The sequence below is a fragment of the Macaca thibetana genome, chromosome 9, assembly GCF_024542745.1.
Source record: "Macaca thibetana thibetana isolate TM-01 chromosome 9, ASM2454274v1, whole genome shotgun sequence".
NCBI classification, from domain to species: domain Eukaryota; kingdom Metazoa; phylum Chordata; class Mammalia; order Primates; family Cercopithecidae; genus Macaca; species Macaca thibetana.
Genome location: NC_065586.1, coordinates 99877369 through 99894184, shown reverse-complemented (window position 1 = coordinate 99894184; position 16816 = coordinate 99877369). Strand labels below are relative to the sequence as shown.

Genomic DNA, 16816 nt, shown 5'->3' with positions numbered 1-16816 from the left:
CTGGAGCTGAGACATCTCAGTGGTAGAAAAAGTCCCTTTCCTGCTGCAGTGTTCTGTGGCAGTGCCAGCCTCTCCGCATGGCCTAGCACTGCCCTACCCTGCTTAGCATTAGGCCCTCATTGTGGGTGGTGCTGACAAAATTGTTCACAGGCAAAGCAAAGCAAGCTCTTAAGCAAACAAACAATTGGCTGTGTAGCATTTTGCTATATGCAGATTTTAAATATAAATAAAAGAAACCAAAAAAAAAGCCCGTGTCCCTCAACTAAGCAACCTGAATGGACACGGCGGAAAGAGCATTGACCCAGGAGTCAGGTGCTGGGTTCTAGGCTCAGGCCTGCCTCAGCTTGTGTGTAGAATAGGGACCATCCCATCAACTCTCTGAGCCTCCCCAGGTCTAGAAGGTATTAGATTCTCAGTAATTCTCAGCCTCAGAGGTAAATGAGAATCGCTCAGGGGGCTCATGAAAAAGGCAGACTCTCGCCCTGTCCATCCCCTTCCACTTGAATTCAGAGTGTCTGGGCAAATTTTAGGAACTTCATTCATTACCAGTGTTCCAAATATCTCTAACTGAGGTAACGCAGGGACCCTGTCCTCCCAAGAGGAGTGTTAGGCTTTGTAGTAGTTACCTGGGTAACAAATCTTCCCCCAAAATGAGCAGTTTAAAACGATAATAAAAGGCCAGGCACGGTGGCTCATGCCTGCAGTCCCAGCACTTTTGGAGGCCAAGGTGGGAGGATCACTTGAGCCTGGGAGTTCGAGACCAGCCTGGGCAACATAGAGACCCCCATCTCTACAAAAAATTTTTTAAATTAGCTGGGCATGGCATCGTGCACCTGTGGTCCCAGCTACGTGGGAGGCCAAGGCGGGTGGATCACCTGAGGTCAGGAGTTCGAAACCAGCCAGGCCAACATAGTGAAACCCCATCTCTACTAAAAATACAAAAATTGGCTGGGTGTGGTGGCACGCTCCTGTTGTCCCAGCTACTTGGGAGGCTGAGGCAGGAGAATTACTTGAACCCAGGGGCAGAAGTTGCAGGGAACCAAGATCATGCCACCATACTCCAGCCTGGGCGATAAGAGTGGGACTCCGTCTCAAAAAAAAAAAAAAAAAAAAAAAGAAGAAGCAGAAGAAAGACTTCAGGAAGAAGAAAGACTTCAGGAAGAAGAAAGACTTCAGGAAGAAGGGCTTCAGGCAGGGTCTGAAGGTTCTGATGTCTTCTCAGCGTGAACATTATGGTCCTCGGCCTTGGAGGTCCAGGAACTCAGACATTTCTGCATATGCAACTGTAGTGGCTTTGGTGTGCTCTGTGTGGCCATTCAGTCTCTTTGGCACCTTTCATAACCCCACCCCAGGGACCTCCCGGCATGCGTCCTGATGCACTTACCCACTGGACTCCCTTCAGCTTCTCAGATGTGCCTGTCTCTTCAGTCTCTGGGCCTCTGCTCAGATTCTCCCTCTACTTGGAACACTCTTCCCGCTCGCCTTTGCCCGGCTTACTCTCACCACTTCCTCAGACCTGTCTCCCTCCTGCATGTGCCTATCACAGCCGACACATCACAGCGCAGTACCCACACACAGTGTCCTTTGCGAGGGCAGGGACCGTCACCATCACACCCCAGCCCCCAGCACAGTGCCAGCATTTGGGAGGGAGTGAATGGATGTTGCGTGTTGGCCCTTCTTTTGGGGATGGGGTAGGGTTGAGATGTACCCTGTCAGGAAGGCTGGCCACAGGTTGCTCAGCCCGGGGCTCAGAGAAAGGAAGGAAGATAACAGAATCATTAGGAGTGTAGGCACGTTTAGTCTGCCCAAAGAAACTGTGGCACACCCAATCCCAGCTCTCCCACTTCCTTGCTGTGCAACCTTGGGCAGTGCACTCAACTTTTCTTACCTTCAGTTTACCCATCTGTAAGGTGAGAATAACAACAGCACTCAGTACGTAGCTCAGAGGTTATTATGAGGATCAACTGTCATGATAAATATAAAGTACATGGCACAGGGCTTAGCACATACCAAGGGCTCAATGAATGTTACGTCCTCTTAATGTTACTGTCACCATCCTTGCAGGAGAGGGTTGGAACCACAGAAAATGCTGGTGGGAGGTTGATGAAGAGAGTTGACTGTCTGGGCTCAGTTTTGCCAACAGAGCCAAAGCTCAAGAAAAGCAGGTTTTGGGCCAGGTGCAGTGGCTCAAACCTGTCATCTCAGCACTTTGGGAGGCTGAAGTGGGTGGATTGCTTGAGCCCAGGAATTCGAGACCAACCTAGGCAACATAGTGAGACCTTATCTCTACAAAAATAATTAATAAATAAATAAATAAATAAAGTGAAAGCAGGCCTTAGTGGACAGTGTCCATCCCAAGAGAGCCAGGCAAACTCCCCTGTGGCTGCCCAGACCAGGCCTGTGGTTTTGGGCCCTTTACCGACGGGCCTCTGCATCCTGCGGCTTTTCCTCTGTCTCAGAGCCTCAGAAGTAAGTGGGCGTCTTTCAGCATCATCACTGCAACCCAGGACTTCCATCCGCCTGCCCCACAGCCTCCTCATCTGGGTGGGCCATTCTGCGGTGTCTCTCTGAGCCCCAGAGGCCTTGTGCCCCTCGCCCAGCACCCCACACTGTGGGCCATGCCACAGGGAGAGGCTGCCGGGAAGCTCTGCCCAGCGTCCCACCGTCTTTCCTGAGGGCAGCCTCCCCTGCAGGGAGGAGCCAAGACTGCACAGGCTGAATGGGGCCCTTTATTCCCAGCTCCCACAGGGAGGGTGCAGAGCCACTGCCCACCACGCCCACCACACCCACGCCCACATGGAGGGGGGACAGCTTGGCCCTGATGCCGGCCTCTGAACTAACCACACTCTGGCCCCACTCTGTCTGGGTCCTGGAGGGCGAATCCACCCTTCTCCCTAGCCCTGGCTGCAGCTGCCGTCCCTGATATATGGGGTGAGCTGTATTTGCTGGTCTGCCAGGAGTCTAGGGGTGTGTACATGAGAGACAGCCTAGAGCAAGCCAGTGTGAACACACACTCACACTCACCATTCAGCAAGGCGCGGTCAGGGTCCCACCACTCGCTGTTCACCAAGTCGCGGTGTGCCAGTCCTTGTGCTGGGCCCTGAGGATGAGTTCCTGGGCTTCACTGGCCACAGGAAGCTTGCATTCTGTCCTGAGGGAATGCTGTAAAGAGGCAGGTTCAGAAGATCATTAGCAATGGTGGCAGAATCTCAGAGGAAAACAACAGAGGCCAGGGAGAGAGGGCACGTGGTCACCAAAGGCCTCCCGATGAGGGGTGCACGGCAATGGCTGGGCAAAGGGCAGCAGGAACCGTGCACAGGAACAGGGACGGCAAGCACGCAGGCCCTGAGGTGGGGAAGAGCAGGATGTGTCTGTGGCGTGGGCGGAGTGACAGGAGATGGGCAGGCAGAGAGAGAGGCAGGAGACGAATCCTGCCCGGCCTTGAGGGCCGCAGAAGGGAGTTTGGATTTTATGCTCAGTGCCCTGGGCAGTCACTGAAAGGGTTAAGCAAGAGTTACGGTTTGAGAATATCATTCTGAGGCCAGGCACAGTGGTTCACATCTGTAATCCCAGTACTCTGGGAGGATCACTTGAGCCCAGGAGTTCAAAACCAGCCTGGGCTACATGGTGAAACCCAGTTTCTACAAAAAGTTAGCCTGGTGTGGTGGCGCACGCCTGTAATCCCAGCTACTCCGGAGGCTGAAGTGGAAGAATCACTCGAACCCGGGAGGCGGAGGTTGCAGTGAGCCGAGATCACTCACTCCCCTGCACTCCAGCCTGGGTGACAGAGCAAGACCCTGTCTCAATAAATAAATAAATAAAAATAAAAAAGAAAGAAATGGTTCTGGTCCCACTGCTCTAGAATGCTGCTCAAAAAGACTTCCATTCCCTTTGGTTCAGCAAAGATGTGTTAGTCCCTCCATGGGCCCGGGACGAGGTGCTTTATCACTGGCAGACACCCATAAAATTCCAGTGGACCCACCTGGGGTGAGGGAGAGAAAGATACTGTTCCCTTCAGCCTGGCTCTGCTTGCTGGGTGTGGGAACCTCCGAACCAGAATTTGGGAGATTGCTCTTCCCTCCAAGGTGCGCTGATGCTTTCTACAAGTAAGCCGTGGCTGCAGGAGGGTGAAGGCTCCGCTCTGTCGTGAACCGCAGTGGGCTTTTGCAAGTGTGTTTCCTTGGGTGTGTGGGAGAGGGGGTGGGGAGTGCTGGAGCGGGGAGACACACCTGTGTGAGTCACCCTAGAATGCCCCAGGAGGCGGGTGGAATGAATAATCGACCTCCTCACCATTGTGTCACGTCCTCTGCCCTCTGAGTTGGGGCTTGGAGAAACGGAAGCTGTGTGGGAGACACAGATGTGTTTATGGGGTGGGTGAATCAGGAAGGCCAGCCACAGGCTGAGGGGAGCTCATGTTTGGCGTTGGTGGGAAGCCAGGTGGATGGACTGGGTGCCTGGGAAATGCTTCTGGTACTTGGATTCCACGTGGCCAGCAAGGAGACAGGCAGGGCCCACCCCACCCCATCCCACTTACTTGACCTGGAAGTGTCAACTCATAAGAGATCCCATTTGTCCACCATTTACCATGGGCTGGCCTCCGTGTTAAATGCTTTTACAGACTCATTCACTGGCTCCTCACAATAGTCCTTTGCATTAGACATTACTGCCCCCTATTTTGCAGTTTGAGGAAACTGAGATTCAAATAGGTTGTGACTCATCCCCTGTCACATAACAGTAACTGGTAGAGCCAGATGTACCAGTCAGTGCTCTGCTGGTGACAAGAAATAGACCCATCTCAATCTGGCTTAAGAAAAAAGGGGAAACTTATTGGTTCACATAACTGAAAACCAAGAGTAATGGTTTCAGGCATAGCTGGATCTAGGGGACCAAAACGTGTCTCTTAAGCCCTCAGCTTTGCTCTCTTTTCTGTTGACTTAATTCTCCGATAGGCTTCCCCCAGATGGTAACAGAGATACATAAAGATGCTTCCTAGCAGCCTGGGGCTTGGCATTTATGAGTTAGCAGCAACTGTAGAGAGAGAACACATCTCCTCCTGGTAGTCCCAGCAGTAGTCCCAGGCCGATTCCCACTGGACCAGCGTGGGTCGCATGCCCATGGCTGGACTGTACTGACTGATCAGCCCCAGATTTGGGGATGGGATCAGCCCCACTGAAATCCCATGGACTGAGAATGAAGGAGGGATTGTTTCCCAAAAGAAAATTAGGGCACTGTAAGGCACAAGCCTGTAATAAGCACTTTGGGAAAAGCTGGCAGAGACAAAGTGAAACCCCGTACCAAAATGCCTACCATGCTAGAGGAGAATGGCTTCAAGCCGCGCCAGAGGGGCAACAGCGTGAGACTCTGTCTTGGGGCTCTAAAAGAGGCAGAAAACCTTCATGGGCTAGCCAGAACTCAGGGATTCATGGCGTCAGGGCATGGCGTCAGTATGCCTCGGGCTGCTGACCTTCGCCATGGGGATTGTGTCTTTCTGGAACCTGCATGTGCCCACTGCTTCCAGCCTCAGCATCTAGGCCTCACTCCTGCCTTCCCCCAGCCCAAGTAAATGGCAACAAAGCCAGATGTTACAAGTGGAGAAGCAGGATTGGGTGTCAGGGTGTGATCTGAGCCAGATACAAGGCTGTAGACTCCGGGAATGTCATCTCAGCTGCACCAGAAGCTGGAGGCAGCCCAGCAGGGGAGCAGGTGACCTGCAGTCCCCAGGCTGCAGAGAGTGAGAGGTGACATGTGAGTTTCAGGGGCAGCACTTAAAAAGACAAGCAGGGGCCTGCCCATCAGCCACTCCCACCCTAGCCTAGGCAGGGCTAACCCAGTTGAAAGCTGGGTGGCCCCATGGTCAGGAAACAGCTGAACGTCAAGGGCAGGGCCAGCTTTCAGGAAGACAGGGGAGCCAGCAGAGGCTGTTTCGCCATTCTTCTCCCCTGCCCATTACATCCTTTTCCATCAAGGCCTCTGTGCTCTTTGCTCTCTTCCCTAGCGAGACCCTGTTGTTGAGTGAGAAGCCGGTGCCTGCTCATACTTAGGTGTGAATGGTTAATACGGCTCACTGTACCATTCTCCAGGGAGAAGTTTATATATCTTGACCAAAATCTTGAAGAAACTAAATTCTGATTCTGCAGTCTCAGACATCAAAGAAGTAGGTTGTGAGTTTGTTGGTTTGCTTGTTTTTAGAGTTGGGTATTCTTATGGCCCAGGGCACACCCTCTTGGTGTCTGCTTGCTTTAAACCATCAAAAGTCCCAGCCTGGGCCAGGTGCAGTGGCTCAGGCCTATAATCGCAGCACTTTGGGAGGCTGAGGCAAGAGGATCGCTTGAGGCAAGGAGTTCGGGACCAGCCTGGGCAACATAAACAAGACCCCATCGCTATAAAACTGTAGCTGGGTGTTGTGTGCACCTGCTACTTGGGAGGCTGAGGTGGGAGGATTGCTTAAGCTCTGGAGTTCAAGGCTGCAGTGCGCTATGATAGAGACACTGCCCTCCAGCCTGGGGGGCAGATGAGATCCTGTCGCAAAAACAAACAAAAAAAGAGTCCCAGTCTGCCTCTCCTTGGACCAGCTTGGATCACCGAGCCTCAGTGACTCTGTGAGTTGGGGGTTGGTAACAGCCTCTCTGAAATCCAACAGACTGAGAATGAAAGAGGGGTCGTTTGTGTTTTGTTTTTCGTGGCGAAGAAAGCCCCATTAGTGGAATCATGGTTATATTCTCTCTGCCCTCCTCCGCCCAGGGCCCTTCATTTAAGAGCTTTTGTCTTCATCAATCTGTCAGCAAACAGCATGGATGGAGGCGCCTGATGAGAGCAGCTGGACATGGGGTCCTTGGCTGGCCCAGCCCACTTTGCACAGGGACGTGGTCAGGTCTCAGGACCACAGAGAGCTGTGGGAGTAGGAAACTGAACCTCTCCTCCTTCCTCCCAGATGCATTGCCTGTGTCTTACCACCCCACGAGCATGCATGTTACCCTTGTAGGGGGAGGGAGGTTCCCTCTAGGAATCCTCACATCTACTTTCCTCCAGTTCATCTGGGAAATCTGTTCGTCTCTTCTCTCCTGGGTGTCACATCACCCCTCAAAACCAGAGAAGGACCCGCCTCCCCCATTCCCTTGGCTTCAGGTCCCCACAGCTTGCCTCTCTCCTCTCAGGCTCAGAGACCCCGGAGCTGCTCTGTCCAGACACTCCCCTGTGCCCCATGAGGGCTTCAGGCTGCACCCATATCCATTTCACCCAGCGCCATGCCAGACATTTCCAGGGATTCAGGGAGTGTAGAAACCACCCCGTCCTCAGGGCCACTGAAGTCCACTTAGGGCTATAGGGCCCTGTCAGGTGACTGGTCTACCCTGTGACTCTCCCATAACCACCCTGCGGTAGGTTGAATAACGGCTCCCAAAAAGGTGTGTCCAAGTCCTAACCCCTTGAAACCCGTGAATCTGGCCTTATTTGGGGAAAGGGTCTTTGCAGATGTAATTAAAGATCTTGAAATGAGATCGTCCTGGCTTTAGGGTGGGCACTAAACTCAGGGACAGGTGTTCTTATAAGAGAAAGGCAGAAGGAGACATGAGACACAGGCATGGGACGGGAAGGCCATGTAAAGACCGAGACAGAGATTGCAGTGATGCTGCCACGAGCCAAGAGATGCCTGGAGCCCTCAGAAGCTAGAAGAGGCACAGAAAAATGCTCCCTGGTGCCTCCAGAGGGAGTGTGACCCTGCTGGTGCCTTGATTTCAGACTCTGACCTCCAGAACTGGCAGAGAATACATTCCTGGGTTGTTGTTTATTTTGAGACAGTCTCACTGTGTCACCCAGGCTGGAGTACAGTGGCACAATCACAACTCAGTGGAGCCTCAACTTCCCAGGCTCAAGCGATCCCCCCACCTCAGCCTCCTGAGTAGCTGGGATCACAGGCGTGCGCCACCATGCCTGGCTGGGTTTTTTTTTTAGCATTTTGTAGAAACAAGGTCTCACTATGTTGCCTAGTCTGGTCTTGAACTCCTGAGCTCAAGTGATCCTCCAGCCTTGGCCTCCCAAACAGCTGGGATTACAGGCATAAGCCACCATGGTCTGCCAAATTCCTGTTGTTTTAAACCACCGGGTTTGTGGTAATTTGTGCCAGCGACCTTAGGTGACAACTGCATCCCACCTTCCTTTCTGTTCTCAGACCCAGTTAGAAGGGCAGGAGGGTTGTGCTTGGAGCATGAGGCCTCTGCACCGTGCGATCTGTGGACTCCAGGCCTGCCTGTGCTCTCCCCTGTTTCTTAGGCAAGTCTCCCTCGACAGCCTGGCCTCTCTGGGCTGCATTGAGGGGAGGGGGTTGTGAGCATCTGTGTCCTTGGAGGACAGGGTGGCTGGGAGGCGCTGGCCCTCCTTGAGCCCAAGGGGCTGCTGACCCTGTTGCTATAAATCAGGGGACCCTTTGAGAAGGTGAGAGGGGTCCTGAGGAGGGCCGCTTCCTGACAAATTCTCTAGGACAGCAGGGGCCAGAGGGCCAGAGTGGGGTGACTGCCAGAGGGTCCTAGAGGTTGGCAAGGAAGGGCCAGACAAGCATTCAAGGAAGGCTTCATGGGGGAGGCAGCATGGAACGGTGCCTTAAGGACAGAATGAGGGTTGAGTAGGCAGGCCCAAGGGCACTTAGAATAAAACCAGACTCTTTTCTGTGGCTGCAGGCTCCTCTCTTTTCTGTCTTCCATCATGTCCAGTTCATTCTGCCCCAGGGCCTTGGCTGTGGTGGTTCCCTCTGGCTAAGCCCGCTTGTTCCAGAGCTTTGCATAGCTGCTCTTTCTCTTCCTTGAAGTCTCCACGGAAGCCCAGAGAAGATTCCTTGACGATTCTCTGAATTCTTCCCTCCAGGCACCCCTCTTCACATTGCCCTGTGTTATTATCTTTGTAGAGGTGGGGGAAGACATGGAAGTGTAACCAAATTACTCACTAGGTATGAAAATGTGTACTGCCTTCTTCCCGTGCCCACTCCCTTCCCAACTGGAAGGTAAACTCCTGAGAGCAAGGCCCTCATCTGTCTGGTTCACTGCAATGCTCCCAGCACCTGGAACAGAGCCCAGCACAGCAGGCCTCCATCAAGACAGTACTGGGTGGATCAAGGGAAGGAAGGAAGGATGGAAGGAAGGAAAGAAGGAAAGGCAAGAGGACGTCTTCCAAGAATGAATGGTTTTCCAGGTGGCAGAAAGACAGGGAAGAAGGAGTTGTACACGCATGCATAGACACTGTGAGTGTGAAGAGGAGAGGCTGCCAGGAATAGATCAGCCTGCTCAGACCAGAAGAGGTCCCGAGGCCAGCCCTCTCTTATGGCGCCTATAATCAATGCCCTCTTATTACCTCTACAAATGGGTCCTAGTTCATGGAGGTAGCTCCCAAACTCTTCATGGCTGGTGTGGGGCCCTGGCCAGTGGTACTGTGTCTGGTGATTCTATTGTCAAGGGCCCCAGTCCCTGGCTCTCATGGGAGTCCATCCCATAGGTACCACTTTCCCAAGAAGAGCCCTGGAGGCTGTGGTTGGTCTAGGGGTTTAACTGTTCTCATCTCCCTTCACGTGCAGAATAAAATCCAAAGTCCTCGCGGTGGCTCTCAAGGCTTTACATGATCCAAGTGCAAAGATCACGGCTCCCCCCAACTCTCTAAGCTTTAAAACCCCAGGTTGAAATCCCAGCTCAGCCACTAGATAGCTGTGTGACTTTGGACAGGTCCTTCAACCTTTCTGAGCTGCCATGTCCTCTAGGACAAAATGGGCCTGGTTAAAGTACTTGCTTCAAGGTTGTTGTGAGGATGAAGGGAGGGAATTCAGTGAAAAGCTCTTAGTGTGCACCTGGTGTGCGCTGAGCTCTTAGCTACCATTAACCCTTTCCTCCCTCCTCCTCTGCCCGCTAACATCCCCACTATAAATCAGTCTTAGGGCTTCCAGAGGGAGCGGCCATAGAGCCCAGGTCCCCGATGAGCATACAGCAGTCCCAGTGAAGGGGCCTATTTCAGGGTCACAAAGCCAGCCTGTGGCCCGGGTGGGACTTGAACCCAGGACTCCTACCGGAGGCCCCCACTCCTCCGCTGGTCTCACCCCAGCCCAGCCCAGAGTGGCAGGAAGAAGAACCTCCAGTTACTGCTTGGAAGTGGCTGCACAGCTTCTTCTCCGCTTTCAAGACTGAGTTAATCCTGATGAGTTAGGTCTGTTTCAGGCCCCGTGCAATCTTCCTTGCGATGCTCATAAGATTCCTAGGGCGGCATCTGGATGGCTTCGAAGGCTCTGGCAGAAGCTGAGCCCCGCCGTCAACAGGCTGCACTACGTTTACAAGAGGCCTTTAATGCCCTGTGGTCTCGGCTTCCTTAATGGGGATTTTCCTCCCCCTCCTTTTTCTCTCCCCCTTTTAGCTTTCAGAGTGTGGTTTGGATTCCTAACAGAGAAGTCAAGACCGGAGAATCCCTTCCAGGCCCTCCCTCCCTCTCTCCCCCACTGGCCAACTGTGCCAAAGCCCTGGGAAAAGAAAACGTTGCTTCTAAAGGATTTCAGCGGGAAAAAGAGGGAAGCCCCACTGGGCTTCCAAAAACTCAACTGGGAATTGGCTTGTGCAGAAATTCTCCTCTGACCTTGCAAGTGAGCAGCAGATCCAGGAGCCTGGTGGGGAGGACTGGGCAGCTCCAGGTGCAGTGGCCTAATGGCCTCACTCAGATTGCAGGCTGGAGGGGCAGGGCGGGGTCCTGTGCTTGGGGCCAGCATGGGGAGGGGACAGGCAGCATCCTCTCACCTACCTCCCCACCCCAACCTATCCCTCCCTTCTCTGGATCTCCTACACCTGTGGAGGCCTCAGTGCTCCTTAACTAGTTTTTAAAATGAGTTCTTCCCAGCACTTTGGGAGGCCAAGGCGGGCGGATCACCTGAGGTCAGGAGTTCGTGACCAGCCTGACCAACATGGAGAAATCCGTCTCTACTAAAAATACAAAATCAGCCAGGTGTGGTGGCACATGCCTGTAATCCCAACTACTCGGGAGTCTGAGGTAGGAGAATTGCTTGAACCCAGGAGGCGGAGGTTGCAGTGAGCCAAGATTGCACCATTGCACTCCAGCCTGGACAACAACAGCGAAACTCCGTCTCAAAAAAAAAAAAAAAAAAAAAAAAAGAGTTCTAGAGTTCTCTCTGCAACTAGGACAGGAATGATCTAAGCCTCAGCCAGAGCTTTGGCTAACCTTGAGATTGGGGGCTGGGAGGGGAACCCCATTTACCTTCCCATCTCCCTCTTTTCTTTTTTGTCCCCCAACAGGATGAGAAAGGGCAGGAGTGCCATTTTTGGAGGCTGAGGCCCTGATCCATGCAGGTTTGTGGGCCCTGCCCCCACCCTCCTGTGGTCCCCCGGGTTTCCTCTGTATCTCAGACGGTCCTTCAGGCCCTGCTCATATGGCTGGACCCCAGGTGTCATTGGGTCTGGGTATCACTCAGCTTCTGACAGACAACTGCCTTCATTAGAAAGGCCCAGAATTCCAGCCCCAGGACCACCCATCTTCTTGGCAGTCCTGAGCTTAAGTCTCCTCATGTTTTTATTTTTACACAGCCTCCCCCTGGCCTCACACATGTAGCCTGTGGCATGCGAGCAATCAAGCGACAGGCAACCAAAAAAGGGTAGGAGGCAAAGAGGCAAGGGAATACCGAATCTGTGACATCTTCCCCCAAGGAACAGCAGCGTCGCCAGTGTCTGGATAAATCACGTTTTATCTCCTTTCGAGAGGAACGCAAAGCAGAGCCGCTTCATCTTGATGATGTCGTCTGTCTGCACAGTGTCGTCCATCTGACAGGGAGATGGCCCGGCTCTCTGGCTTCAGAGAGAAGACGACGACGGAGAGCTTGAGCAAGAGTCCAGGAGAGGAACAAGAATGACCCAGCAAGCACTTCTTGAGCATCTGCTGAATGCAAAGCCTAGTGCTACATGGAGTGTAGGGGCAGACAGGAGGGGTGAGCTGCAGAGCCATTGTGGAGAGATGAGAGACACCCACAGGAAGCAGGTCACATGCGACAGGACGCGGTCACACGTTCCACTGTCTGACTTCGGCAGGGCTGGCGACCAATGCTTGTGGTGGCAGGGAAGTCGGGGATGGCTGCAGCTGTGGTTTTCATGGCCCCTGGGTCCCCTGTCTGTTCACTTCTGCCTACCAAAGGCTGCTCACCGGAGCCACGGGGGCTCTCCACCTCAGGGCTTTGTCTAGCCATGGGCGCACACTCAGCCAGACGTGCTAGAGTTAACGCCCTCAGAGGCAGTCCTCAGTGACAAACAGGGAGTTGGTGGGTAGATCTCTAGCCTCCACGTGTCAGGTCCTTTCTCTGTCATCTCCTGGAGCACCCCCAGCAGAACTGAGCTCTAGTTGCCCACCACGACTAACTGGCCTGATAACACTTCCTTCCCCTCCCTGCCCTTACTGTCCCACTCCCCTAACGATATTTCTTGGGATCGCCTCCAAAACAAGTCAAATCCTTATTTCTGGGGCTGCGTCTAGGGGAATAATCTAAATCAAGGTGATGGCTTTTCTGAGACTCAGACCTTGACAGAAGCAGCTGGCGTGGATTCGTGAGCAGTCTGCCCGTCTGCTCACATGCAATGGAAATGATCTTAATTGGGTCTCCTTTAATTCAAGTTATGAAAACCCATCTTCAACTCATTTAAATGAAAAAGAAAATGGTATTGTTTTATGTAGCTGAAAAGGACCAGGTCAACCCTAGTTTAGGAACAGCTACCCATATCCAGCTGCTGAAATAATGTCAAAGGGCTCTGTCGCTCCCTCTCTCCACTCGGCTTTTCAGTCACTCAAGAAGCTTTTACCAAGCACCTGTCTTGTGCCAGGCACCCTTCCTTTCTCTCATTCCTTTGCTTCTCAGGCCACTAGAGGTGCCAGCCTTTCGTCCTGCCAGCTTAGCAACCGTGGGAAAAAGCAGTCTCAGGGCTGACTCTCATTGGCCCGGATCAGGTCCCTCCCCACCGCTGAGCCAATCACTGTGACTGTGGCTGACTAGGCTGCATCCTGTGGCTACCTTTGTTGCTAGGGGGTGTGGCTAGACTTACTGACACCACAAGGACTGGGAGTGGAAGATGCCTTCTCCAGGGGAAAATTAGGTAGACTGAGGCAACAGATGCCTGTTACAGCTACAGGTGAGCACTTCATCATGTGCCAAGCTCATGGGCCCCGAAATGAGTCACAAGTGCTATAACTCACAGCAGAATGTGGCAGGTAGCCTAGGAATGGATAACGTGTTTTGGATGTTCTGGAAAGAGGGACATTATTCCCCGCTCAGCCAATCAAGGAACACCTTCTGAAAAGGGGGCTTTGGCCCTAGACATTGACAGCCACCTGGCACAGAAGTCAGTTGTGTAAGACCTTGAACATCAGACCAAGGAGTTCAGATTCTAAATTTCTCAGACTAGAAAAGAACTATGTCTTGATGCATTTGTTATGATTGAATGTGGCCAGCTTGGGAGAGCCAGCTGGGAAGGTCTGAGGGGCTGGCATTTCCTGTAAGCCTTGCCCATACCTGTAGAGGGGTGTCCCAGCCCAGCTGGCAGCAGCCCGTATGACTGGAGGCTTTGTGCGCAGAGAGGCCAGGGAACAGTCAGGCTGGGACAGCCATGCTTCCCTTGGTATTGCCTTGTGCCCGCCCTGGAAGGAGCCACCCACCTAAACTAAGAATAGGAATTCCTGCCCAGCTGGCAGGAACGAATGCCGATTTCTCAAGGAGGGATGGGCCTGAAAACAAAGCGTAGCATGTGGGCTGGGCTCTACTTTGTGTTGATTTGCAAGGTCACTTGAGAGCCGCACCCACTCCGGGCATTCATTGATCCTGCCATTAGATCCAGGCGAGGTGGCCTGGCCAAGTCGCTCATTGAATCCCAAGATGGCAGCCTCCAGGGCTCCTCACCTGCCAGAGAGGTCCTGGGCTCTCAGCCTAGGGCGCCTCTTACCCTCCAGGAAAGGTGACTGTTTCTCTCTTGTTTCCTTGACCATGGACTGAGATGGTGGCAGGTAGTGTTGGACTGAGATGCTGAGAAGCCAAGGGAGAGGGAAATAAGAAGGTCGCTGTGGCAGTTTTAGCCAGAATCCCCCACTCATGAGTATCTCTCTTCCAGGCAAGATCCTCTTCCGCAGAAGCCACATCCGGGATGTAGCTGTGAAGAGACTGAAGCCTATCGATGAATACTGCCGGGTAAGAGTGTGTCTGGGGCTGGGGGAGGGGCTCGGGGAGGGCTTCAGGGTGGGGGCAGGGGCCCATCTGCCTGAGTGTCCATCTGTGAAGAAAGGTTGCTGTACAGAACCCTCCTGAGGCCTGGTGTTTCTTGGCCAGAGGGGTGGGTATGGGATCACCCCGTAGCTGGGCCACCCTCTGGGACCCAAGGACCTCGGGTTCACAGCTAAGCTTCTGTGCCTGTCAGGACATATCCATGTTTCCAAAACACTGTTTGAAGTCACTTCCTCTGGGAAGTGAACTGAACTCGGGAGCTAAGTCAAAGAGCCTCCTTCCAAAGGGCTGCTTGCTTCTCTATGTAAGATTTTGCTGGACATAGAAGAACTATTTCTTTGAATTCCTGTTGGGATGTTGTTGGGATCAGTTCAATAGCATCAGCAGTACACATTTGTTTATTCACCTAAATCTTGGTAACTACAAATGTTCATATACACATCTTTACAGATGCAGGTGTTCACACAAACACACACGCACATGCACATTAACACAGCCAGTGCCAAAGAGCAGGCAGGAGAAGGACAGCAGTGTCATGAGCCAGAGCCCACCTGTCTGTCTTTGATTAGAGCCCAGCGCTCCTGCAGTGAGCATGAGTGGCTACCAGGGGATGAGCAGCCCTCAGTTTCCTTGGCACATGGCCTCTGGAGGGCCAGACTTCCCGGGTTGGAAGCCCTGACTAATTTCATGAACTTGGGCAAGTTGCTGAACTTCCCTGAGCCTCTGTTTTCACATCCGTCCAATAGGGAGAAGAACACACAGGGTGCCTCCACATGGTGGTCAGGAGGATGGAATGAGCTGGCACATTGTAGGGGCAACAGCACAGCATCTGGCTCAGAGGAAGCATTCAGCAGATGCTTTTGTTATTATTTTTACAAAGGGCAAACAATTTGTATTAAATAAACTAGCAAATGAAAACGTTTTATTATTTTTAAAATTTTATTTATTTATTTATTTATTTATTTATTTATTTTGATGGGACAAAGTCTTGCTCTGCGGCCCAGGCTGGAGTGCAGTGGTGTCATCTCGGCTCACTGTAACCTCTACCTCCTGCGTTCAAGCAATTCTCATGCCTCAGCCTTCCGAGTAACTGGGATTATAGGAGCGTGCCACCAGGCCTGGCTAATTTTTGTATTTTTATTAGAGATGTGGTTTTGCCGTGTTGGCCAGGCTGATCTCAAACTCCTGGCCTCAAGTGATCTGCCCACCTTGGCCTCCCAAAGTGCTGGGATTATAGGCGTGAGCCACCGCGCCCAGCCATATTTTTTTTTTTTTTTTTTTTTTTTTTTTTTTTGAGACGGAGTCTCTCTCTGCCGTCCAGGCTGGAGTGCAGTGGCCGGATCTCAGCTCACTGCAAGCTCCGCCTCCCGGGTTGACGCCATTCTCCTGCCTCAGCCTCCCAAGTAGCTGGGACTACAGGCGCCCGCCACCTTGCCCGGCTAGTTTTTTGTATTTTTTAGTAGAGACGGGGTTTCACCGTGTTAGCCAGGATGGTCTCGATCTCCTGACCTCGTGATCCGCCCGTCTCGGCCTCCCAAAGTGCTGGGATTACAGGCTTGAGCCACCGCGCCCGGCCCCAGCCATATTTTTAACACGTTTTTGAGAGAGGGTCTCGTTCTGTTGCCCAGGCTGGTGAAAAGGCTTTATTAAAAGCAAATAAAAAGTTAAAAAGCAAATAAAAAATAAAAACAAGCAAATAAAAAAGCAAACATGAAATAATTTAATGTTTCTACTGGGCACCATTGGCTTTAGTAGAGCTAGAATTTCGTAGTTAAATGAAACCCACTGTGGTTCCTGACTCAAAAATCTTGAGAAGATGTCGTATAATGTGTTATAATGTGGCAAATGTATAAAATTTCACAAGTGCTGGTATTAGAGTGTCAGAAGGAGAAGAGCTGGAGTCGAATCCCGGTGCCCACTTACTAGCTATGTGACCTTGGGCAAGCTGCTTTGCCTCTTTGAGCCCTAGTTTCCTCAGCTGTAAAATGAATATAAAAACACTATCTCACATGGGGACTGAGTAGGAAGAATGTATATCACAGTGTCCTCATACAGAGCTGTTGCAGGAAGGCCAGGAGTTCAAGACCAGCCTGGGCAGCATAGCGAGACCTCACCTCTCCAAAAAAAAGTTTAAAATTAGCCAGGCATGGTAGCACACACCTGTAGTTTAGGTGAGAGGACTGCTTGAGCCAGGAGGTCAAGGCTACGGTGAGCTATGATCATGCCACTGCACTCCAACCTGGGTAACAGGAAACGATCCTGTCCCTAAATAAATAAATAGATAAATAAATATGTTTAAATAAGAACCAACATGCTAAATTTATTAACTGGTATTCCCAAGCCTATAGGAAGAAAAGACAATGTAGTCTCCATTAAACTGAAGTTTGAATTTCGTGACTGTGCACGTTATACTTGGATCACATGTTCTGCCTTGTTTTAAAAGGATGCCCCAATGCTGGATTCCCTTAAGCTAGAAACTTCTCTGCTTCAGACCAATATTCATTTTTCTCTTTAACGGGCATTCACTGTTTCTGGTTAAATTGATGGCTGTAGCCTGAGCTTTTATTTCTCTTTATTCCTTTCTCAAGA

General features: G+C 52.0%; 2 protein-coding genes across 4 annotated transcripts in view; one reads left to right on the top strand and one right to left on the bottom strand.

Annotated features, from left to right (window-relative positions):
* The window catches only part of SH3PXD2A (SH3 and PX domains 2A), a 250807-nt gene that overhangs the window by 104011 nt on the left and 129980 nt on the right, over positions 1 to 16816 (top strand). For all 3 annotated transcript variants that reach the window (XM_050804906.1, XM_050804904.1, XM_050804905.1), the window contains exon 4: positions 14118 to 14194. In XM_050804906.1, coding sequence (XP_050660863.1) covers positions 14118 to 14194 — 77 coding nt within the window. The remainder of the gene's footprint in view (positions 1 to 14117; positions 14195 to 16816) is intronic.
* GSTO1 (glutathione S-transferase omega 1) overlaps positions 1 to 16816 on the bottom strand; it is a 584823-nt gene that overhangs the window by 528831 nt on the left and 39176 nt on the right. The gene's annotated exons all lie outside the window — the stretch shown is intronic.